We start from the raw sequence: 25669 nt of genomic DNA, 5'->3' as shown, positions 1-25669 counted from the left end.
CTGCTCTGCGACTGCATCTCCATTCTAGATGGGAATGTCTGTTCCAGAAGCCCGAGATCCATTTGGACGGTAGCTAGTTCATCGGGCCGACCTTCCACCCCTCAAGAGTTCCTACCTCCACCTGCTGTACCGGAGCAGTTGTGTGCTGCACCAGAGAGTATCCCAGGAGCCTCTTCGCTAAAGTGGCCAACCAAGGTGAGTGTCTCTGGGATGGTGGAGGGTACTGGAGACAGCTGTGACGGGAAATCTGTGTCATCCACCGACCCGAGCTCCAGGGTGTCCTGAATCTCGGACGGAGAGCTGGTGTCCGAGCTGCTGATCTCGTCGGTGCTCGGCTCATAGGGGGGTTCCGGCTGTGGCACTGGCTGGGGCGGGGGACACCAGATGGGCCCGCCCCATCTCCAGTAGGTCCTGCAAGACCAGACGCGGGCCGTGGGTGGGGGAATGGGCATAGGGGTGGGGAGGGTGGTGGTGCAGGGTGAGGGAGTAGGTGGGGGTGGTGTGGGGGTGAGGGTGGATTTGGCGTGATGGTGGTGTGGGGGTGAGAATCGTGTGGGGTGAGGAAGGTGTAGGGTTGAGGGTGGTGTGCGGGTGGTGTTGGAGGTGGTTGACACATGTGTCACGGGGAACCGCAGCTAAGCGGAGTCTCACTTCCCCGCCCGCGGCTGAGCTCCACCTCGGCGACTTCCCTTTCCTCCGGGCCGCCAACCACGTTCAGGGCCATCTGCTCTGCCATGGCAAGGGGCTGCAGGTCCGGCGGTCCCCCACCTGTCTTCTCCTGCTCCCAGCAGTTATGCGCAGCCTTCTCCTGGGGGGGGGGGATACAAAAAACAACAATGTTATACAAGCAATGCATGCAGCCCAGGGGGTGGCAGCCGGAATGGGTGCCGGCATGGTGCCAGGGGGTTCGGCTACCCTCCGGGGGTGGTGGGGGGATGGGGGGGGGGGTGCAGGAGTTAGGGTTACGGGTCTGTGGGGCGAGATTAGTGCCAGAGGCACGGTGCTGTCTACTCACCCTGGCCGCCCTGAGAAGGTCGAGTAGTGTTTTCCGGCACTGCTGGGCCTTCAGGATGGCGTTGCCCACAGCGTTCACGGCCTCTGCTACCTGTGCTCAGGCACGACGAACGGCAGCGGCTGGAAGCCTCCTTCTCAGGCCGGGGTACAGGGTGATCTGCCGTTCCCCCACTGCGTCCTGTGAACCTCGGGGCTACTCTCCTCGCTGCCATCTTGTTGGCTGGGATGGTGTGTGTGGCAGGAGAATTGTTTATACGCGGCTGCAGCTTGTCAGCCTTTGGGTGTCAATCGCAAATCCGGCACCGTTTCTCACTGGAATTGATTGTATTCCACATGGCGCCGGAGCTAGTCCCTTAATAGTAACCAAATTGGCCCAGGTGCGGCGCCGGTTTTACTGTCGTGAAAGTCCACAAATTCTGCGTTGGCGTGAAGTCTAAGACAAGGAGAATCCCGCGCAATAGGTTTTGAGCCAGCGGAAGGGGGGCATGGGTCAAGAAGAATAAAAGGGAAGGCCTGTGATAGGGTGGAGGGCAGGAGAGACGGAAAGACAAAGATTTCAGGCTGCAAAAGCGAAAAGAGTGATAATGGGTATTACAAAGAGAGCAAGAATGTGACCAAGTAGGTGTGAATGGTTACATCGCACCCATCTGAAGGCAACATGAAGAGAGATGAGGAAAACAATGAGACCAGACCAGATGGTATTAGCCTAGGTGCTAAATTTAGACTGTCATGTCGTACTGTATTTCCCTGCATATAAATCACATACACAGAGGTCTACCCCTAAATTATTTACCATACTGTCATAGAAACTTACAATTGTCACAAACGCGGACTACTGCTACCAACTACCTTCGGGCAGATCAAACTCTTGGGCGGTGGAACTTAAAAAATTATGACAGCCGATCGTAATTTTTAATTGCACCCTTGACAGAGCAATTTAAGGGCCCTGGCCCCTCTTCGTGCAGTCTTGGCAAAAACTGACCAGAAGGCGCAAGGATGTGGAGCTTGCTCTTTCGATGGAGTGTGACCAGATTACCTCCCTGGAAGTGGAAATGGCACGGGAGGCCGGTGATAACAAGGCGCTAAGGGCCAAGCACGACGATCTGGAGAATCGCTCCAGAAGGCAGAATTTGAGAGTCGTTGGGCTGCTGGCGGGTCTGGAAGGTCTGAACCCAACAAAATAAATGTCGCAGTTGTTTGGGACGATGGTGGGGGAGGGTGGAATGGTTTCCCCTCCCGAGTTGGATCAGGCCCACAGGTCGCTCAGGCAGAAGCCCTGTTCTGATGAACCACCGCGGGTAATCTTCATGCCTTTTCACAATCACCAAGGAAAGGAAAGGGTCCTGCGGTGGGTGAAGGACCATCAGGACTATAAATGGGGGGGCGGGGGGGGGGGCGGGCATGCCATTAGGCTCTACCAGGATGTGGAAGCGGAGCTGGCTAATGTTATGGGTCAGGGTTTAGAGAACCCCAAAGTGTATCATGGAGTTCACCTGACCCACAACTTTTAATAGATTGTGGTATGGGGCGCACACGGCCCACTCTACAGGTGTGGTACAGCAGAAATGGAAAAGTATATTTTTAAAGCACAACAATGTTTATTCTATGAACTCAAGTTAACCTTTTTAAAACATACAGTGAACATCTTAGCAACCATTAATTCAAATACAACCCCCAAAGAATACAACATTAAGTAATTCTTTAAGCTTCCCTTTTAACATCTTTAAGACTTAAAACACCTTTTACCAGAAGCACATCAGGTTAAAGTCGCTACTGTTATTAGTTTTAAATCACCAGGATCGATTGACAGTTTTTAGATTACAGAGAGAGACTAATACCCCTTCTGGCTGTGACTGCAGCTATTCAGCTCTGAAAACGAAACTAAAACACACCCTCAGCAAACAGCCTAAAACGAAAGTAAAAAGCTGACAGACAGCCCAGCTCCACCCACTCTCTGACATCACTGCAGTAATAAACACCCATTTCTTAAAGGTACTCTCACTATAGATACTTATATACACACCCATTTATAAACACCCATTTCTTAAAGGTACTCTCACATGACACTAAGAGGCGGGCAGCATTCAACAAGGCCAAGGCTGAGTTGTACAGGAGCAACGTTCGATTCGGTGGTGTACCCTGCGTGCCTCTGAGTAACTACGAATCGACAGATTACTATTTTGATGCACCGGACGGGCAGGATCATTTGTACAGAAGCAAGGACTGGGGTTGGGCTAACTGCAAATTGGATTTGTTGTGAGATGTTTGTTGGGGGGTGGGTGTGTGATATTTGGCATCTGTTGGGGTGCCTGTGATAGCCCGCCTGAGGTCTACAGGGTGGGAATGATTAACTTTGATTTGATTTGATTTATTATTGTCACATGTATTAGTATACAGTGAAAAGTATTGTTTCTTGCATGCTGTTCAAACAATGCATACCGTACATAGGGAAGGAAGGAGAGACTGCAGAATATAATGTTACAGTTATAGCAAGGTGTAGAGAAAAGATCAACTTAATACGAGGTAGGTCCATTCAAAAGTCTGATAGCAGTAGGGAAGAAGCTGCTCTTGTATCGGTTGGTAGGTGACCTCAAACTTTTGTATCTTTTTCCTGACAGAAGAAGGTGGAAGAGAGTATGTACGGGGTGCGTGGGGTCCTTAATTATGCTGGCTGCCTTTCTGAGGCAGCGGGAATTATAGACAGAGTCAATGGATGGGAGGCTGGTTTGCGTGATGGACTTGGCTACATTCTCGACCTTTTGGCGTTTCCTGCGGTCTTGGGCAGAGCAGGCTCCATACCAAACTGTGATACATCTAGAAAGAATGCTTTCTATGGTACATCTGTTGAGGTTGGTGAGGGTCGTAGCTGACATGCCAAATTTCCTTCGTCTTCTGAGAAAGTAGAGTCATTGGTGGGTTTTGTTAACTATAGTGTCGGCATGGGGGGACCAGGACAGGCTGTTGGTGATCTGTACACTTAAAAACTTGAAGCTCTCGACCCTTTCTACTTCGTTCCCATTGATGTAGACAGGGGCATGTTCTCCACTACACTTCCTGAAGTCGATGACAATCTCCTTCATTTTGTTGACATTGAGGGAGAAATTATTGTCTTCACACCAGTTCACCAGATTCTCTATCTCATTCCTGTACTCTGTCTCGTCATTGTTCGAAATCCGACCCACTAAGGTGGTGTCATCAGCAAATTTGAAAATCGAATTGGAGGGGAATTTGGCCACACAGTCATAGGTGTATAAGGAGTATAGTAGGGGGCTGAGGACACAGCCTTGTGGGGCACCGGTGTTGAGGATGATCATGGAAGAGGTGTTGTTGCCTATCCTTACTGATTGTGGCCTGTGAGTTAGAAAGTTTAGGATCCAGTCGCAGAGGGAGGAGCCGAGGCCAAGGCCACAGAGTTTGGAGATGAGTTTCGTAGGAATGATGGTGTTGAAGGCTGAGCTGTAGTCGATAAATAGGAATCTGACATAGGTGTCTTTGTTATCTAGGTGTTCCAGGGTAGAGTGCAGGGCCATGGAGATGGCGTCTGCTGTGGACCTGTTGCAGCGGTAGGCAAACTGTAGTGGATCAAGGCAATCCGGGAGGCTGGAGTTGATTCGTGCCATAACTAACCTTTCAAAGCACTTCATGATGTTGGATGTCAGAGCCACTGTACGATAGTCGTTATGGCACGCTGCTTGACATTTTTTTGGTACAGGGATGATGGTCGTCTTCTTGAAGCAGATAGGGACCTCAGATTGTGGTAGAGAGACGTTGAAGATGTCTGCGAATACCCCGCCAGCTGATCAGCGCAAGACCTGAGTGCCCGTCCGGGTACCCCATCCGGGCCAGTGGCTTTCCGTGGGTTGACCTTCGAGAAGGCTGCTCTGACGTCTGCAGTGGTGATCTCAGATACAAGTTCATCCGCGGCTTCTGGGGTAGCGGGCTCGCTCTCGCTGACCTCTTGCTCAAGGTGGGCATAGAATGCATTGAGCTCATCAGGGAGGGGTGCGTTGGAGCCGACGATTTTCCCCGTGCTTCTTGTGCAGTACTGGCTCCCCCGTTAGGGGTGGGGGATCTCTATTAAAACGTCTGCAATAAGGCACCGATACCAGATCAGGATTCTGGTAGGGATCGACCAGGCGGTGTGAATATCATGTGGAAATAAGAACTATATTTCTGTATTTCACTCAGTCTGGACTCCCCATGTCCTTATGTAGATGCCTTTTGGCCATTTTGGAGTTTGCACTTGTATTGTTATTGTGGGCTTGTAGGATGGGTATTGTTCTTTTTTGTTTAATTATTAAGGTGGCAAAGGCTACCACCTCGGCCTCTCTCCCCACCTGCACCCCCGGATCCACTGACACACCAAATATCACCACCCACGGGCTCAGCGCTATCTCCACTCCCCAAATATTCGACATTACATTTGCGAACTCTTTCCAAAACCCCTCCAACTTCGGACAAAACATATGACATATGGACATGGTTTGCCGGTCCCCTTGCACACCGCCCACATCATCTTCCACCCCGGTACAAAACGGCTCTTCCTGGACCCCATCACATGAGCCCTATGCACCACCTTGAACTGTATGGGACTCAGTCTTGCTCACGACAAGGACGAGTTTATCCTACACAGAGTCTCACTCCACACCCCGGCTTATATCACCCCTACCAACTCCTCCTCCCACTTGCGCCAACCTCCTCCACTGGGGCGTCCTCCTTCCCCATCAACTCCCCATATATATCTGACACCTTGCCCTCGCCTATCTCATCCTCGGACAGGAGCTTGTCCTGTAGCGCTGGAGTTGCGGGAACGAACCCAACTCTTTTCTCAAGATGTCCCTCACCTGCAGGCACCTGAACCAATTCCCCTTTGGCAGCAGGTACACCTCCTCAAGCTCCTCCAATTCAGCAAACTTACCCTCAACGAAAAAGGTCCTGGAAATACTTCATCCCCAACTGACCCCACCCCAGAAAGCTCACCCCTACCAACCAAAACACCAACCTCCTTAAACTCCCCCCTGTCCCCGGGTATTAATTGGGGATACCTCACTTTTCCCCATGTAACATTATGGTGGGGCAGGCAATAAACAAAGAAATAACTGATGCATGTAGAAATGGTACAGCAGTTATCATGGGGGATTTTAATCTATATGTCGATTGGTTTAACCAGGTCGGTCAAGGCACCCTTGAGGAGGAGTTTGTAGAATGTATCCGCAATAGTTTCCTAGAACAGTATGTAATGGAACCTACGAGGGAACAAGCGGTCCTAGATCTGGTCCTGTGTAATGAGACAGGATTGATTCAGGATCTCATATTTAGGGATCCTCTCGGAAGGAGCGATCACAATATGGTGGAATTTAAAATACAGATGGAGGGTGAGAAGGTAAAATCAAGCACTCGTGTTTTGTGCTTAAACAAAGGAGATTACAATGGGATGGGAGAAGAACTAGCTAAGGTAGACTGGGAGCAAAGACTTTATGGTGAAACAGTTGAGGAACAGTGGAGAACCTTCCAAGTGATTTTTCACAGTGCTCAGCAAAGGTTTATACCAACAAAAAGGAAGGACGGTAAAAAGAGGGAAAATCGACCGTGGATGTCTAAGGAAATAAGGGAGAGTATCAAGTTGAAGGAAAAAACATACAAAGTAGCAAAGATCAGTGGGAGACTAGAGGACTGGGAAATCTTTATGGGGCAACAGAAAGCTACTAAAAAAACTATAAAGAAGAGTAAGATAGATTATGAGAGTAAACTTGCTCAGAATATAAAACAGAGAGTAAAAGTTTCTACAAATATAGAAAACAAAAAAGAGTGGCTAAGGTAAATATTGGTCCTTTAGAAGATGAGAAGGGAGATTTAATAATGGGAGATGAGGAAATGGCTGAGGAACTGAACAGGTTTTTTGGGTCGGTCTTCACAGTGGAAGACACAAATAACATGCCAGTGACTGATGGAAATGAGGCTATGACAGGTGAGGACCTTGAGAGGATTGTTATCACCAAGGAGGTAGTGATGGGCAAGTTAATGGGGCTAAAGGTAGACAAGTCTCCTGGACCTGATGGAATGCATCCCAGAGTGCTGAAAGAGATGGCTAGGGAAATTGTAAATGCATTAGTGATAATTTACCAAAATTCACTAGACTCTGGGGTGGTCCCGGCGGATTGGAAATTAGCAAACGTGACACCACTGTTTAAAAAAGGAGGTAGGCAGAAAGCGGGTAATTATAGGCCAGTGAGCTTAACTTCGGTAGTAGGGAAGATGGTGGAATCTATCATCAAGGAAGAAATAGCGAGGCATCTGGATGGAAATTGTCCCATTGGGCAGACGCAGCATGGGTTCATAAAGGGCAGGTCGTGCCGAACTAATTTAGTGGAATTTTTTGAGGACATTAACAGTGCGGTAGATAATGGGGAGCCAATGGATGTGGTATATCTAGATTTCCAGAAAGCCTTTGACAAGGTTCCACACAAAAGGTTGCTGCATAAGATAAAGATGCATGGCATTAAGGGGAAAGTAGTAGCATGGATAGAGAATTGGTTAATTAATAGAAAGCAAAGAGTGGGGATTAATGGGTGTTTCTCTGGTTGGCAATCAGTAGCTAGTGGTGTCCCTCAGGGATCAGTGTTGGGCCCACAACTGTTCACAATTTACATAGATAATTTGGAGTTGGGGACCAAAGGCAATGTGTCCAAGTTTGCAGATGACACTAAGATAAGTGGTAAAGCAAAATGTGCAGAGGATACTGGAAGGCTGCAGAGGGATTTGGATAGGCTAAGTGAATGGGCTAGGGTCTGGCAGATGGAATACAATGATGACAAATGTGAGGTTATCCAATTTTGTAGGAATAACAGCAAAAGGGATTATTATTTAAATGATAAAATATTAAAACATGCTGCTGTGCAGAGAGACCTGGGTGTGCTAGTGCATGAGTCGCCAAAAAGTTGGTTTACAGGTGCAACAGGTGATTAAGAAGGCAAATGGAATTTTGACCTTCATTGCTAGAGGGATGGAGTTTAAGACTAGGGAGGTTATGCTGGAATTGTATAAGGTGTTAGTGAGGCCACACCTGGAGTATTGTGTTCAGTTTTGGTCTCCTTACTTGAGAAAGGACGTACTGGCACTGGAGGGTGTGCAGAGGAGATTCACTAGGTTAATCCCAGAGCTGAAGGGGTTGGATTACGAGGAGAGGTTGAGTAGACTGGGACTGTACTCGTTGGAATTTAGAAGGATGAGAGGGGATCTTATCAAAACATATAAGATTATGAAGGGAATAGATAGGATAGATGCGGGCAAGTTGTTTCCACTGGCGGGTGAAAGCAGAACTAGGGGGCATAGCCTCAAAATAAGGGGAAGTCGATCTAGGACTGAGTTTAGGAGGAACATCTTCACCCAAAGGGTTGTGAATCTATGGAATTCCATGCCCAGTGAAGCAGTAGAGGCTCCTTCATTAAATGTTTTTAAGATAAAGATAGATAGTTTTTTGAAGAATAAAGGGATTAAGGGTTATGGTGTTCAGGCCGGAAAGTGGAGCTGAGTCCACAAAAGATCAGCCATGATCTCATTAAATGGTGGAGCAGGCTCGAGGGGCCAGATGGCCTACTCCTGCTCCTAGTTCTTATGTTATGTTGAGCTCATATCCCCAAAAAAGACAGAATTCCTCCAGGATCCCCGAAATCCTGTTGAAACCATCAACTGGGTCCGCAATATATAACAAGAGGTCAACAGCGCACAAAGAGACTCGTGCTCCACCCCACGCCCCCTCAATCCCCCGCCACCCATTTGAAGCCTTAATTGCCATTGCCAATGGTTCAATAACTAAGGCAAAGAGCAAAGGGGCGAGCGGGCACCCCTGCCTCGTCCCCCGGTGCAACCCAAAACACTCCGAATCGACACTATTGGTCCTCGCGCTCGCCTTTGGGACCCAATACAACAATCTCACCCCATCGACAAACCCATGCCCAAACCCAAACCGCCCCAACACCTTGACTAAATACGCCCACTCCACACGGTTAAACACCTTCTCCGCATCCATTGACACAACCACAACCACCTCCTGGCCCATTGAGGACATAATTACCACATTCAATCACCTCCGAACATTGGCCGATAGCTGCTGTCCATTGATGAACCCCGTCTGGTCCTCCCCTATCAATCCTAATTCTCTACCTGCATGGAATGCACCATTGCCAATAGCTTTGTATCAACATTTAACAACGATATCGGGCGGTACGACCCATACTGTTCTGGGTCTTTTTCTTTAAAAAGAGTGAGATAGACGCCTGAGACGGCGTGGGAGGAAGCTCCCCATCAACTCGTTGTACTTCTCCACCAACAGGGGGTCCAGTTCTGACTCAAACTTCTTATAAAACTCCGCTGGGAACCTGTCTGGGCCCAGGGCCTTCCCCGACTGCATCGACCCCACACAATCCATCACCTGCCCTGGTCCAATTGGGGACCCTGGCCCCTGCACCCTCGCCACATCCACCCTCGGAAACTCCAGCTCATCCAGAAACCGCCTCGTGCCGTCACCCCTCGCCGGAGGCTCCAAACTGTACACGTTACGAGAAAAAGCCTCAAACACACCAGCCTCAGCCTCTCTGCCCTCACTCTATGCAGCCTAATGGAAATAAACCCCACTCTAACCGCTGCCTTCAACGCCTCCCGCAATGTAGCCGCAGAGACCTCCCGCCTTATTATGCTCCACATAGTTCAGGTTAGCCATCCCTATCTCCTCACAGACCTCCTTATCACCCAATAACCCCAGATCCACCTCCATTGCAGTCTCTGGGAGCTTGCCCCCTCAACCCGCAAGTCCACCCAGTGTGGCACGTGGTCAGACACCACGATCATTGAATACTCGGTCCCAGCCACCCCCGCCAACAATGCCTTGTCCAGGAGAAAACGAATCAACCCGGCAGTACCCACTGTGTACATGCAAAAAGAACGGAAATTCCTTCGCTCTCATCGCCTCAAACCGCCACGGGTCCGTCGCCCCCATTCACTCCATGAATCCCAGCAACTCCTTTGCCAATGCCGACACCCTCATAAATTGGGGCACGATCAGTCCAACCTAGGATCCAGCACTGTATTAAAACCCACCCCCCCATAATCAACCAGTGCGTGTCCAGGCCCAGCATCTTTGCCGGGACCCACCATAAACTCCACATCATCCCAATTTGAGGCATAAATGCTCACCAACTCCAACTTCCATGTCATCATCACAAATCTACACCCTGGGTCCGTCATTCTGCTCCCCACCGGAGAGGACACCCTCTTATTAACCAGCATTGCCACCCCATTCGTCCTCATATTCAGCCCCAAATGAAACATCTGTGCCACCCATCCATTCCTCAGCCTCATCTGATCAGCCACCTTCACATGAGTCTCTTGCAAAAACACAACGTCTGCATTCAGACTCCTCACAAACACGCGCAACCTCTTAACCGGCTCATTTAATCCACGAACATTCCATGAAATCAGCTGGGTGGTGCCCAGCACCCCCTTCCCTCTGGTCAGCCATATCTCTGCTTTAACCAGCTCCCCCAGGTCCACGCCACACCCACCCAGGGCCTCCCAAAAATGTCAGCCACATCAATCACCCCCACACAACTGCGCCACACCAACTCCGTTCACAGGAGCAAAAGAGAATGAAAACCACCCCCCGCCAACAACTCCCCCCCCCCCCCCCCACCACAACAGATGTATCCCCCACTTCACTCCCGTTAACTAGCCTACCCCCGAGCATGGCCCCCAGTCAAAGCAACTGCCTTACCCCAAACCCGAACAAGTGCCGAATTTGGCGACTAGGGGCTTTTCACAGTAACTTCATTGCAGTGTTAATGTAAGCCTACTTGTGACAATATTAAATTATGAATCCCTCACACCCCTCCCCCATCACCTTCGCAAAGTTCTCAGTCAGCCTTGGGCCCTCCACCCCCTCATTCAAGACCACAATTCTGGAATTCTGCCGCCTTGACCCGTTCTCCAGATCCTTCACTTTGGCTTTGAGTCCTTTGTTGGCCTCCACCAACCCCACAGCTCCTCACCCATCGAGGTGAACTGGTCCCTGTGCTGTGACAGAGCTTCCTCCACCCCCTTCAACTTCTCTCCGTGCTCCCGTACCTCGGCCGATGCCTTCAACACCGCCGCCTTCATCGGGGCCAGCTCCTTCATCGCAGCCATCATCTCCGTACGCATCACCTCCATGTGTTTGGCGAACTGCCTCTCAAACTCTCCGGCCATCACCTCGGTCAAATTCTCTTCAGTGAAGGGCGCGGCCCCACCCAGCGATTGATCCTCCGCTATCTTTCCTGCTGCCGGTTTGCCCCGTTCACTCGATGCCGAACTTTCGCTCGCCCCCTTCTTCCCAGCGCTTTTTTTCTGGGTCTTCGACATTCCCCATCCTTATGTCTTCCTGCACCAGCTTATCCGAAAACAGCCCTTGGAACTGGGCATTAAACTCCAAAAACCAGAACCATCCAACATGCAACTTCCACCTACATGCTGCCACCGGAAGTCCCCCCTATGACCCAACTTGCACATCCCTGCACACTAAGGGCAATTTAGAATGGCCAATCCACCTAACCTACACATCTTTGGACTGTGGGAGACTGCTAATGATTTCTCCGCCCCCCTCATTGGGGAAGCTCATACACCCACAGGATTGTGGGATTGTCATTAGTCCCCAGCCAATGGTAAGCAGGCAGGTTATAACAGGAAGGAAACCGGAGCACCTAGAGGAAACCTGCAGACACGGGGAGAATGTACAAACTCCACACAGACAGATACCCGAGGCTGGAATCGAATCCCTGGTGCTGTGAGGCAGCAGTGCTAGCCACTGTGCCACCATGCTGCCCTTACGCAGGTTTCTTTCCTCTCCTGATGTGTTTCCCAGAATAAACTGCTTCAGCCAGCATGCACCTCTCCTTTGAGTAGCGCAGGAAAGCTTACATTGGTGCTAGCCTCAAAGTCTGAGCTGCAGCTACTCAGCGGCACCTTTGGCGCCAGGCTGCACGTCTGTGTCGTGGAAATGTGCATGTTGCCTACATTATTTTAAATGGCCACAGGTTAATCGCTCATCGACACCCCAGTGTCCCTTATCAGACCTTATCAAATTTATTGTTCATTCTGTGTAATATACAATCTATGTAATTTCTTATTTGTCTAACAAATTCAACTTGTCTTTCTGCAACGTGTTCCTATGTGATTGCTTTCGCTAACACTCTGTATAACACAATTCACACTGTAATTCCTCTTGTGTTTTTGTGATGCTCTCACTTTGTAATCCAGTTACATCCTTCTCTCATCACGTAAAAACATTCCATCCTGTGTAATAGTCTCTCCAGATACACTTTACAGACATAACACTGTTTCTCCAATATACTCCCAGTGTGTATGATTTTTATGCAACACGTGTGTTATTGCTGATAATTTGTAGTTTAACGCATACCAACTTGTGTAATGTTCTCACTGTGTGCATTCTCCAGTCTGTTAAATACTTTCTATTCCAAACTCTCCTCGTTTCTGCTCCGTGATAGGGTTGAACAGCATGGCTGGGAGTGAGTGCATGGTGCGTTATCTGAGGGGCCCCTCTCTCTCTGCTATCTCTCAGTGACCATGCTGAATACTGTTTCTGCTATCAGCAACTGACACCTCAACAAGAAAAATCACCCTGGTTATTTTTATTGCTTCAAGTTCTGGTAAATGTTGAGCAGAGTTGTGAGAGCTGACGCTATGTCCTGAACTGTTCACTGCTATCTTACTGAACACTGAAGGTTTCCTCTTGGACTGTGACTCTGAAAGTGGGAGCTTCACAATGAAGTGGAATAAACAAATTTACATCATAGATTCTGACCCTCAGAAAGGCCATGAACAGGCGTGACTGAGCCATGTAAACTGGGAAGGTGCCAAAGCCAGAGGGAGCCGGATAGCCAAAAATGTGCACTGGGGATTGCAATGCCTGATTAAGCTCCACCCAATGGTTGAAGTGAAGGTAGCACATCAGGTGCCCAAATGCGGGTTCTGCACCGGGCAGTACATCAGTCTCCGGTCCGTCCCCGACGGCAATAGCGGGCGTTCTGTCCCACTTTGGTGGGGACATGCCAACAGATCAAATGCATTCATTTGGATACAATTAACGGGCTAGGAGCCTGAATCTACAAACCCCAGTTATGCACCAACCCTCCCAGTGGAAACTCCATCGGGTGAACCTTGGTGCAAATATTGACAAGCGCTTTCCTGGCACAATGAACCCCAAGCGGTGGGGGGGGGGGGGGGGGGGGGGGGTCGAGGAAGTTAGCCTCTACCCGTCCAGTGAAATGATTGACAGCTCCTCACCACATAAAAAGGAGCTAATTGTTTTCTGCTGAGAAAAAAAGGAAATTAAAGCACTTAGCTCCTTTTGATGTGTGAGGAGCTGTCAATCATAGCAAGATTGTTTGTAAACATTGTGGTTAGTATCATTGAAGGGTACTTGAGATGCATCCACGCGTGACTAGCATGACAAATAAACAAACCCCGAAGCAGCTGTGTCAGGACCCATAAAAATGTCAATCACTGTCTAGTGAAATGTATTGCTGTGTGAAATTGAATTGGAATTTAAAGCCCTTTCAAGTGTATTTGGCTTTTGAAGTCTCTGACACTTGTAACAGCTGCTGCTTTAAACATTTTTGTCTGAGGCAGCAGATGTTAGGGAAGGGTAAGTCAAAATGCAGTGATCTTTCACCCTACTGTCTGGACTGCACCTGAGCTTTCAGGCAGGGGTGACTGATGGGGGCCTCTGATGGCGGTCTCTGTTGGGAGGAGGTCTCTGATAGGGGTCTCTGTTGGGCGTTCTGAATGGAGGAGGTCTCTAATGGGGGTCTCTGTTAGGCGTTCAGATGGGAGGAGGTCTCTGATGGGGGTGCGCAGAGTCTCTGTCACTAGGGAATTTGGAAAGCTTGGCTGAAACCTACATGAGTACATGAAATAATAATATTTTTACAAAGTGCTTTAAAAACAGATTTTCATAATTATATAGTATATTAGATGTTAATCTGTGATATGCAAACAATAATAATTATATACTGGATGTTACTATACTGCTTTATTAATGGTTTTATTTTTGTTGGTGTCTGGGGTCACATAAGTGTGTAAGTGTTAAAATGGGGTCACATTGGAAAATACTTTGGGAAGCACTGCCTTAGAGAATGCATATTCTTGCTATTTTATCTATACAATGACTCAGCACTCCCTCTGCTGGCCTTTCTATTACATGCAAAACAATCCTGGCATCGGTTTTAAGGCCTCTTTGGGTCAGATTGCTAACAGGTGAAGTTTTGTGTTGTGTGCTTTTAGTAACTGAGGAAGCCAGCAGTAATGGAACAATTATTTATTTCAAACTATCTACAATACTCTGCCCATGGCAGTAACTCCATTATTCAGTCCCCGTTGGGATAATCAACATCTCCGAGCCCTGCTTGGGCCGGCTTTTATGTGTAAGTCTAACAAACTCCAGCTGAGTGGCCTCCGCCCCCTACCTGGGAAGCTCGTACTCCATGAGTCCCATGGGGAGATCGGCAATGGTTTCTCTGTGGTCCTCATGGGGGTTATGACAGTGCTCAAAACTATTAGTTACCAGCCAGTAGCCAAGAAATGGTTCAGCTTCTAATTTTTGACTGGATTTAAACCTCATGCCAAAAGATTAAAGCCAATATTTAACCGACTCCAGACTCTACATTTCATCAATTACAAAATATGGTGAGATTTCTGTCCAAGAAGCATTCGTCTGGATTATCACAGGTTAAAATCAATTTTGTTGCTCTGTCTATTCCTACAGCTGTGTATAGTGGCCTGTCCACCAGCATCTTTCTCGCTCTCCTGGGAATTATCTGTCTGATTGGAATTGTGAAGGAATCGGAATACTTGCTCAGTGTGGTGAGTAGCACATTATTTGGGATACATCACACAAGATATTCAGGCAACAAGGAGCAAATAGACTGTGCTTGAGGTCGCCATCAGGCAGACAAACACATCTTGGTGTTTCAAGCAATGATCTGACTGTTGTGTGTGGGCAGACACGTTCTGGGCTGAATTCTCCGCTTCCCGCCTCTGGCAGCGAGGATTGCGATCGGGCGGAATATTGCGCACAAGTGAAAAATTGCAGCTGGCACCGAATCCAGTGTCATGCTCCAGGCCCCTTTTGGCGACATTAGTGAAGTTTGCGCCCCGTGCTGGCGGGACCATGCAAAACCATCATTTCCATGGATTTAAATCTCAGTTCAATCATTAGCGGGTTGGCCACTTCATGCTCCATCCCTCTCAAGCGGAAGTCACGCAGGTGTGAATTAGTGTAAGCATTTACAAGCGGGAACTGGGCGCCGTGGCCATTGGGGGAAGCAAGAGGCTAATAATTCAAAACCTCTGAACGATTGTGGGGCTTGCTGGGGGTGGCTGATGGGCTGGGGGGAGTAGAGGAGAACGACTTGGTGCCAGGTCTGTGGACTCAAGGGGTGCGATTCTCCACTCCCATGCCAGTTGGGAGAATCGCCTGGGCCGCCAAAATTTCCGGGGACGCCGGTCCGACGCCCTCCCGCGATTCTCCCAAGCGGCGGGATCGGCCCGGTCGAGTTCCGCAGGCCGGAGAATCGCCAGAGACACCCAAAATGGCGATTCTCCGGCACCCCCGCTATTCTGAGGCCCGGATGGGCCGAGTGGCCAGGCCAAAACGGCGGGTTACCCCCGGCGCCATCCACACCTGGTCGCTGCAGTCGTGGGCGGTGCGTGAACGCTGGGGGGGCGGCCTGTGGGGGGGCGAGGAGGGATCCTGCACCGGGCTTCACCTGGAATGTGGGGTGGCCTGCGATCGGTGCCCACCGATCGTCGGGCCGTCCTCTCTGAAGGAGGACCTCCTTACTTCCGCGGCCTCGCAAGATCCGTCCCCCATCTTCTTGCGGGGCGGACTTAGAGAGGACGGCAACCACGCATGCGCGGATGACGCTCGTTATGCAGCGCCGGCCGCGTCATCTATGCGGCGCCGCTTTTACGCGGGCGACAAGGCCGGGCGCGTGTAGATGACGCGGCCCCGATCCTGGCCCATTGTCAGGGCCTGAATCGGTCGGGACCGGGGCCGTTCCGCGCCGTCGTGAACCTCGACGGCGTTCACGACGGCGCGGCCACTTCGGCGTGGGGGTGGAGAATCCCGCCCAAGGTATCCCTCTCGGGATCGGGGTGGCCTTGCTCAGACTGCCGTTGCTGCAGTATGTGATTTAACCGCACCACTCTGGTGCTACTTACAAGCTTTTGGCTGCTCACACTGCTGACTGCTCACTATGTCCTGTAAAGGTTCAGAGAGCCTCTGGTGATGTGGGACCCGCCACCCCTCTGGAAACCTCCATACCCCAGCAGTATCATCAAGGGGATGGGGGCGGCCAAGTTCAGTCAGGGGCCAGCCAGGTGTTGGCACTCCTCAGAAGCGTTGCCTCATTGCAGTGAAAGCAGGGGATCAGCAGAGCTCACCCCAACCAAAGGTCACCCTGCCCAGTTTCTCTGCCCCTCTCAGGGCAGAGGCCTCACCAGTGCCCCCCCCCCCCCCCCAACACCCCTCAGGATCATAAGCTGTCTCCGCCTGGTGAGGTTGGCAACACGGACTGCATCTGCCACCACCTCTCAGGCACTTTCCAGGAGATCAGGCTTTATCTGCCGCCCCTCCAGGGAAGAGGGTGACCCTCCGCTGGCATCGAGCAGTGGGTCCACTTCAGACTCCCGAAATTGGGGGGCGGGGGGGCAGAACTTCTTTGAGCTACCCTTGTGGCTGCAATCAGTGTGTGGTGAGTGGAGTGCTGGAAGCAGCTTCAGCTTGTCAGGCTCTTTATTGTGAACTCCGGACCCAGCGGTTCTGCCACCAGCGGGGATGGGAATTGCTTCCAATGGGAATTACAAAGTATTTGCCCTTTGGATGTCCTGAATCACAGAATGAATAGCAACCCCAATGGAAACACAAATCGCACGCTATTCCGTTCCGGCGGGAACACTTAGGGCGGGATTCGCTGTTCCGCAGGCAGCGTGCCCTCGCTCACGGGTTTCCAGGCGGCGTGGGATGGCCACAATGAGAAATCCCATTGGCAGGTGGTGGGAACAGGGAATCCCACTGCCAGCGAGGGCCCGCTGCCGAGGAACACCCGGCTGGCGACCGGAGACCCCGACCCTTCGTCTCCCAAATGGAGAATTCAGTCCTCTGCCTTCTCTCTTAGGGCTGGATTCTCCGATTCTGGGGCTATGTGCTCTCGCCGGCATGGGAACGGTGGCGTTTCACGCCAGAACAAATGGTGTAAAACAGCCATCGATTCCCCGTTTTGCTGGGGGCTAGCTTGCCGGCTCGGGTGCCCCGGACCACCCTCCCACTGTGCCCCCAGCCCCGAATAAAGTCTCCCCCTGCCGGCGGATTGGCCCTCCCCCGACTGTGAAGGTGCTGGACTGAGTCCAAGCTCCCGATGGATGAGACCACATGTGTCCCGCGCTGTCAGGAACTCGGCTGGCCGGGGGCGGAGCATCGCGGGGGGGGCGTCAGGCAATGTTGGAGGCCGTTGATACGTGGCGCGGCGTACCCCCCTCCCGATTTGCTCTGGAACTTTGACTCTCCGGTCGCCGAACGCGATTTCGGCGTCGGCGACCGGAGAATTCAGCTCTTTGTCTCTCAGCTCCTGCAGTTGCTTTATTGCTGGTGTACCCACAATGGCAGTAATGTGTCCCAGCTCAGGTGTGTGTCCCACTTTGAAATACCAAAAAGTTATTCGTCACTTGGTATCTGGGAGGTGGAACGATTTAAAAATAAAACGCAAGAGTTCAGGGCCCATTCCTGGAACGTAACCTACCTCAAAAGGAGGCCGGCTATTCATGAAGAGACAGAAGACAAGGACCTGGAAACGTCAGAAGACAAGAGCAACCCACCTGAAGTAGGTAAAAACTAAGAACAAACCAGAAGTATGATGAACTAATGTAAACACGTGACGCTGCTCAACAGATTAAGCCCCAGGAATCATATTCAAATGAATTTATCACAGAATTGGTATGGTGCAGAAGGAGGCCACTGTCCCATCATGTCTCCACTGACTGTCCAAATGAGCATTATGACTTTGTGTCATTCCCCTGCCTTTTCCCCGTCCCCCTTGCACATTGATTCTATTCGAGTAATCATCTTGAGTCATCTTGACTGCCTCGGTTGAACCTGCCTGGACCACACTTCCAGGCAGTGCATTCCAGACCTGAACCACTCGTGTGAACCACTCATTTACCTAACTACTAAATGTATATTTTCTCCAGCACTTAAAAGTATTTCTTGGGCGAAATTCTCCGGAAACGGCGCGATGTCCGCCGACTGGCGCCCAAAATGGCGCAAATCAGTCGGGCATCGCGCCGCCCCAAAGATGCGGAATGCTCCGCATCTTGGGAGGCCGAGCCCCAACCTTAAGGGGCTAGGCCCGCGCCGGACGAATTTCCGCCCCACCAGCTGGCGGAAAAGGCTTTTGGTGCCCCGCCAGCTGGCGCGGAAATGACATCTCCGGGCGGCGCATGCGTGGGAGCGTTAGCGGCCGCTGACAGCATTCCCGTGCATGCGCAGTGGAGGGGGTCTCTTCCGCCACCGCCATGGTGGAGACCGTGGCGAAGGCGGAAGGGAAAGAGTGCCCCCACGGCACAGGCCCACCCGCGGATCGGTGGGCCCCGATCGCGGGCCAGGCCACCGTGGTGGCACCCCCCCAGGAGCCCGGAGCCCGCCTGCGCCGCCTTGTCCCGCCGGTAAGGTAGGTGGTTTAATCTACGCCGGCGGGACAGGCATTTTAGCGGCGGGACTTCGGCCCATCCGGGCCGGAGAATCGCGGGGGGGGGGGCCCGCCAACCGGCGTGGCACGATTCCCGCCTCCGCCGAATATCAGGTGCCGGAGAATTCGGCAACCGGCGGGGGCGGGATTCACGCCAGCCCCTGGCGATTCTCCGACCCGGCGGGGGTTCGGAGAATCTCGCCCCTTAAGTCCGAATCAAAAAAAAAGCCACTAAACCTGGAAAATTAATTAAAAATCAAAACAAGACCCCAGTGTGCAATGATCAGCTGACCTATGTGCTATTTCCCTCATCTCCCACCCCACTCCCCACCACCTCCCCAAACATTAATTTTCCTTCCTGATGTGTACGGCAGGTCGGTTCGGTGTGGACTGCACTTGATGCATCGATGCGAGAAACAGACCTCTAGCACTGTAGAATATCCAACACAGTTTTATTGAACAATAGAACTAACATACATATTTAACTGTTGGTCGACGCTATACTGAACTGACTGGAGACCTTGTAGTAGCCTGACCAGACTTACTCGCTACCGCATGGTGTTTGCACTGTGCTAGCTCATGGACTCTGACTGTCTCAGTGGCTGGGTCCCGAGAGAGGGAAACTTAGTGCCCTCTGGCTTTATAGTGGTGGTGTCCTGTCAGGTGATTGGCTGCACTGTACTGTGTGCTTACTGGTCATCCTGTGTGTCAATCACTGCCTGTCTGCATCTCATTATATACATGCGTGGATATTATGACACTTCCTTTACTTACACTGGGTAAAGAATGCCAACTGTAACAATAGATAATCCAGGGCCAAATTACACAACGTGCAGTTTTTCAAACTAACCCAAGTGAGTTGCAACATTCAAGAATGAACTGAGAGGGTACACTGCCAAACATAGTTAACCTGGAAGCAAAATGTTAACAGTTGTTGAACTTCTCCAACTGTGAATAAAGCATTGGTGAAGCAGTGACAGGATTCATATAAAAGATTGAAAAAAAAGAGAATCCCCAGGAGTTTCAGCTGTTAACCTCATGATGCAATTCAATTGCCTTCCACTAGGGAGCAGCAAAGGCTTGCTGATCAACTGCATTTCCCGCTTATACCCGTCCAAATGGAGGGCAGGAGTTCCTGCTGGATTGTGTTGGTTTTTCCAGCAGAATTCATCCTGAATCAGCCAAAGCAGCATAAATTATGCTCTGGCATGAATTGAGTTTCCGTGATGTTTTGCACTAGTTTTAAAAAAAACATTGCACCAGGAGTGAGTCTCACCCACCAAAATGTCCGTGGCCCAAGACTGAATTCACTACCATTGGGAATTTCCACAAATGGCCCTCTTGCAGACGTTTGGGGAGGCTCCTAAAACAAAACTGCTGTGTGGCACAAGGCCACCTTGTAAAATCTTCTAGATTTTATAATTTACTAAGAAATTTGAAATTTGTTTCCAACTAATAATGATTTTGTTATGCTGTCCTCAATATAGATGAAAAAACTGTAAACCATCAGGAACAGAATAGTAATAATACTGGGTGCATAATAATAATCATTATTATTGTCACAAGTAGGTTTACATTAACACTGCAATGAAGTTACTGTGAAAATCCTGCACATCCTTTTGTGTTGTGGGGGTGAGACCCACGCAGAAATGGGAAGAATGTGAAAACTCCACAAGGACAGTGACCCGGGGCCGGGGTTGAACACAGGTCCGCAGCGCCGTGAAGCAGTAGTGCTAACCACTGCGTCCCCGTGCCACCTAATAATAATAATCTTTATTATTGTCACAAGCAGGCTTGCATTACCACTGCAATGAAGTTACTGTGAAAAGCCGCTAGTCGCCACACCCGGCGCCCGTTCGGGTACACAGAGGGAGAATTCCCAATGTCCAATTCACCCAACAAGCACGTCTTTCGGGACTTGTGGGAGGAAACCGGAGCCCCTGGTGGAACCCATGCAGACATGGGGAGAACACAGACAGTGTCCCAAGCCGGGAATCGAACCTGGCTCCCTTGCGCTGTGAAGCAACAGTGCTAACCATTGTGTGACCATGTGCCAATGTCAATAAACCATTAATTAGGCTCAATTTACTGTAATCACACTATCAGGAACTCAGCAGGTTTATGTGTGGTATTATTAATACTCCACTTTGGGCTTTGTCAAACTTAGCCAACTTCAGTTTGCAGAGTGAAGTATCTTAACAACAATTACATTAAACTTTAGGAATGTACAGAATGCAAGAGAACACTGCAGTCAATCTGACTGGTGCGAGGTTAGAAAAATATATATTAAGCAAGATGCCAGTGAGGAAATACCTTACATTTCTCAACCTCCTCAATCACTTTCGTCACCCAAATATCCCTCAGGTTTGCTCCTGAACTCACTGACACCACCTGGTTCCACTGTCTCTCTGGCCATTTACTTCCATGTACTATTTTTGTGAAGCAACTGAACTCATCCAGTTTGTTCTTCCAGTCTAGAGTCTATATGAGACATTCTTGTAAAAGTTGAACATTATGGCCGGGATTCTCCATTTGGGAGACAAAGGGCTGGTTTCTCCGATTTTGAGGCTATGTCCGGAGGAAGTGTCTAATTTTACGATGAAAATGTCGGTGCCGCCCCCGCACTGATGCTCCGCCCGGTGGGGTACGAGCAGCCATGTCATGTGAAACTCCCGGCGTTCCCATCATGAACGCCCGGAGAATTGCCGGGTCCATGGCCACGCATGCGTGCGGTGATGACCTGCAGCGGTCGCGCCATGCAACATGGCGATGGCCGCGCGCGGACCCAGCCGGCCAAATGGTGTTCTCCTGGACACCCCCTCCCCACCCCTTGGACACCCCCTGCCAGTCCCCCCAGCCCTCGCCGAAGCCCTCCCTGCCAGCAGCGGGTCTCCCACCCGACTCTGGTAGTGCTGGACACAGTCTGTAGCCGCCACACCGGGTTTACAAAAATTCAGACCACACGTGGTCAGGAACCCAGCGGTGCGTGCCTCAATGACACCGATTTGGAGGGGGCGAAGCATCCGAAAAATGGCACCGGCTCCGATTTGGTGGCAAACGGGGATCCTCGGTCTGATCGCCGAATACAATTTTGGTGTCGGGCAATGGAGAATCCCGCCCAAAGTGTTGCCGCCAGGACTGAAGTGCGTGTGCTTTGCAGTCCCGTTGGGGGCGCTATTCATGAAGTACCTTGGGACATGTAAATGAGCCAGCACTCTGCCCATGCGAATCGAGAACAATCCCATTCCTGCTGGTGTCTGAGTCACTGGGGCCGGAATTGGCGCTGGAATGCCTGACAGGTTAAAGCTGCTTTTAAGCACTGCACTCCCCACACACACTCATTCCAGCCAAGAAGATGGCTACATGATGACCAGGGCTGAGGTTCATGGAGACGGAGCTGGACAGAATGCTGGAAGCGGTGGAGAAGAGGAGGAACACCCTCTTTCCCAGGGTGGGCAGGAGATTAAAGCCTGCCATTGTGTACAGGGCCTGGGAGGAGGTGGCAGAGGTGGTCAGTGCTGCCCGCCTCACCAGGAGGACTGGACCCAGTGCTGAAAGAAGATGAATGACCTCCTCAGGACAACTCGGGTGGGTCACCACCCCTATGCATCTGGCATCACTACCGCCCCTCGCTCCTCTCACATCACACCCACTCCCCAAGCGACCAATCAAAACCCACCTGCCTGCATCTCCCTTACAACCCACCCTCCACCAAACCCCAACACCTGTATTGTCCTCTTTGTCCAGGTGCTTCACACACTTGCCACCAGCTACAGACCCCCCCACAGAACTTGTCTATATGCACCTCACCATGTCCTTTAATAGATGGCCCAGAATGGGTGGGAGCAGCAGAAAACCGTCAGGGGCATCCAAGACCTGAAAATCCAAAGCCCTGCGGAGCAGAATGCAATGGAGCTAGCGGGCGAGGCTGATGAAAGGGCTGTCTCGGAAGCGGAGATCGGCATGCGGCAACCAAGAGAGCTCCCAATACAAAATGAATCCCCTATAGCAAGTGAGTCAGCACTTCCCACCCCAGACCACTCCTTTCCAAGACCTCACCATGTCTCTTGTCTTCTGTCTTGCAGAATCACCACCAGAAAAGGCCAAGCTCGCCCCCACCCACATCCCCAGCACACCTCAGAGCACCAGTCCGCAGACGGCACCGACCTCTCGGCACTGCATTCACCTGCACTCTCCTCCATCGCAGACACTATCACCTTGGTGGGGTATTTTAGTGAAAAGGCTTCCGGGTCACCTTCTGGTGATCACATCAAACATGCTACGGCATGTCAGGTGGAGGCAGGGACCCCCGAGGGAGCGGACAGTCGAAGTGCTGCCCGATCCCAGGAAACAGCTGTAGTCCAAAGAGGTGTCGCGCCCCTGGAAAGAATGATCCCATCACTGGTACAGCCAGACCCGGAGCCGTGAATTACTGGAGTGAGTGGACTTTCCAACAGCTGCAGGTACAGCTGGAGGAGTCCATCTGCCTTCAGGCACAGGAGATGGTGCTGACAATGCAGGGTACCCAGGCCAACACCGAACGGGCGGTGTCCGTGGTGGAAGGCATGGGACAAGATATTAGAGCCATGGTCAAGACATCCAAGTCTTGGGGCACACTGTGTGGTTAATGGCACAGGCAGAGAAGCCCAGTCACAGCCAGTCCCAGGCCACATGGACATTCCTGCAGCTCTCCAGAGCTTGGCTGAGTCACAAAGGGCCATGACGGAAATATCAATAGCATTGGCTGGGCACTGACAGACCTTGGCCAGTTGTAGAGGGACATGGCACAGTGCCAGAGGGACATGACCGAGGCAGTGAGGGACTGTCTCACTCGCTGAGGAACATGTCCCAGTCTCACTGCTCCATGGCTGAGGGCATCGAGGCTGTGGGGCAGATGAGAGCGGGCCTGCAGGATTGGCAGTGCCAGGTGACGGTGGAGCCTCCAGAGCTCACTCCAGCCTCACCTCCATCCCAAGGAGTAGCCCATGGGCCAACAAGCACCCTGAGGAAGGAGGAAGTGAAGGTGCCCATGCCAGTGCCTCCCGCACGAGAGGTGCAGGAAGACCACAGCGTTTCAGAGCCCCCCACCACCTGACACTGCCGCATTTGATGGGCAGCGGTTGGAATAGGCTGGCACCTCATCACCTGTGACACTCGAACGTAGGCTGGGCCCATCCACGTCCCGGCCCTCCAGAGAACAGCCGCCAAAGGCATCTCAGATCAGAAGGCGAGAGACGCAGGAGGCCGCCTCCACGTCTGATATGCTGTTGAAGAAGCAGTAGGCCACAAAAAATTAGAGAGTTAGACACCAGTTACGTTGGCACAGGTGCAGCACATAGGATTGTGGGGGGGAGCGATTTTGTGGGTGCGTCCTGGAGCATGCGGCGGATCAGGGCCCCCAGGACACTTCAATGTCTCAGCTGGGGTCACCTTCAGTGAGAGATGGCAGAGGAACGGGACCAGAATGTGAGCCCGCCTTGAATGACAGCTTACCGAGTGAATGACACGTCACCCTCACCGTGAGATGGAATGGCCAACACAGATTCAGGGATCTCCCGGGCGGACAGTGAAATGTGATCCTGAAAGGGAGTCAAACGTTGCCAAACAATGAGGAGCACCAGAGCTCATCTCACAGCGAGTCGCTGTCATTCTTCGTCCGGAGAAAAAAGACCCGCTGATACTGCCTGCCCAGGGCCAACACCCTGTGGTGATGCTGGTACGATCCTCAGAGGGGGAGCTGGGGTAGTGGGAAGGAGTGAAGGTCTGAGGGACAGGGAGGGTGCAGTGAAGAGAGGGGAGACAGGGGAGGTGGAGTGAAGGGAGGAGGGATAGAGGAGGTGCAGTGAGTGACAGGAGAGGTGCAGTGAAAGGAGGAGGGGCAGGAGAGGTGAAGTGGAGGGCAAGGGATAGGGGAGGTGGAGTGAAGGGAGGAGGGACAGGGAAGGTGGAGTGAAGGGAGGAGGGACAGGAGAGGCTGTACTCCAAAATTAATTTTTAATAATCTTTATTGTCACAAGTAGGCTTACATTAACACTGCAGTGAAGTTATTGTGAAAAACCCCTAGTTGCCACATTTCGGAGAATGTTTGGGTACACAGAGGGAGAATTCAGAAAGTCCAAATTACCTAACAGCAAGTCTTTCGCTATGGGGAAGTGGGTATCATTTGGCAGGGTGGGTGGGGGGGTGGAGATGTGGGACAGGGCAGCAGAGCTTCCGGTGGCCAGGCCTCTTAGTCAGTAAACCAGGAGTTGATGAGGTTGTCCCGTGTGCAGCGGCCCTGGAGCACACATTGGGTGGCCTTCCCTGCCAGCCTGGACTCCATGCTCGGTTCTTCCTGGACACCCTCTGCATCCTCCAGGTCAGATGAAACCTGGCAATCTTCCTCCTCCACCAGCATGTCCCTATTCTGCAGTGTGATGTAGTGGAGGGCACAGCAGGCCAGCATGCTGTTCAATACCCTCCTAGGGCTATATTGGAGAACCCCACCAGAGCGGTCGAGATATCGGAAGTGCATCTTGAGGTCGCCGAAGCACTGCTCAATGTCGCTCCTGGTTGCTGCATGGGCTTCGTTATAATGGGTCTTCGTGTCAGGCTGGGGCCTCCAGACAGGTGTCATTAGCCTAAGACATCAGTCGGTAACTCTTGTCGCCCAAGAGTCCACCCCTCACCCGAGGGGGCACCTCAAAGGTGGTGTGAATTGATGACTGCGGCAGGATGTATGTGTCGTGCGTGCTGCCTGGGTATCGGGCACAGACATGCACCTGGTGGTCACACACCAGCGGCACATTCAAGAATGGAAGCTCGGCTCCTGGAAAGACCCAGATCCCTAACAGGTCAGGGTGACCGTCACCTTGCGGGCCACC

General features: G+C 51.3%; 1 protein-coding gene across 1 annotated transcript in view; it reads left to right on the top strand.

Moving 5' to 3' along the window:
• Nucleotides 1-25669, top strand: part of LOC140431056 (tetraspanin-32-like) — a 209679-nt gene that overhangs the window by 15730 nt on the left and 168280 nt on the right. Inside the window, exon 3 of the mRNA XM_072518972.1 lies at nt 14828-14925. Within this exon, the coding sequence (XP_072375073.1) occupies nt 14828-14925 (98 nt within the window). The remainder of the gene's footprint in view (nt 1-14827; nt 14926-25669) is intronic.

This window comes from Scyliorhinus torazame, chromosome 10 (assembly GCF_047496885.1).
Source record: "Scyliorhinus torazame isolate Kashiwa2021f chromosome 10, sScyTor2.1, whole genome shotgun sequence".
NCBI classification, from domain to species: domain Eukaryota; kingdom Metazoa; phylum Chordata; class Chondrichthyes; order Carcharhiniformes; family Scyliorhinidae; genus Scyliorhinus; species Scyliorhinus torazame.
This window is presented reverse-complemented; position numbering and strand designations above follow the sequence as displayed.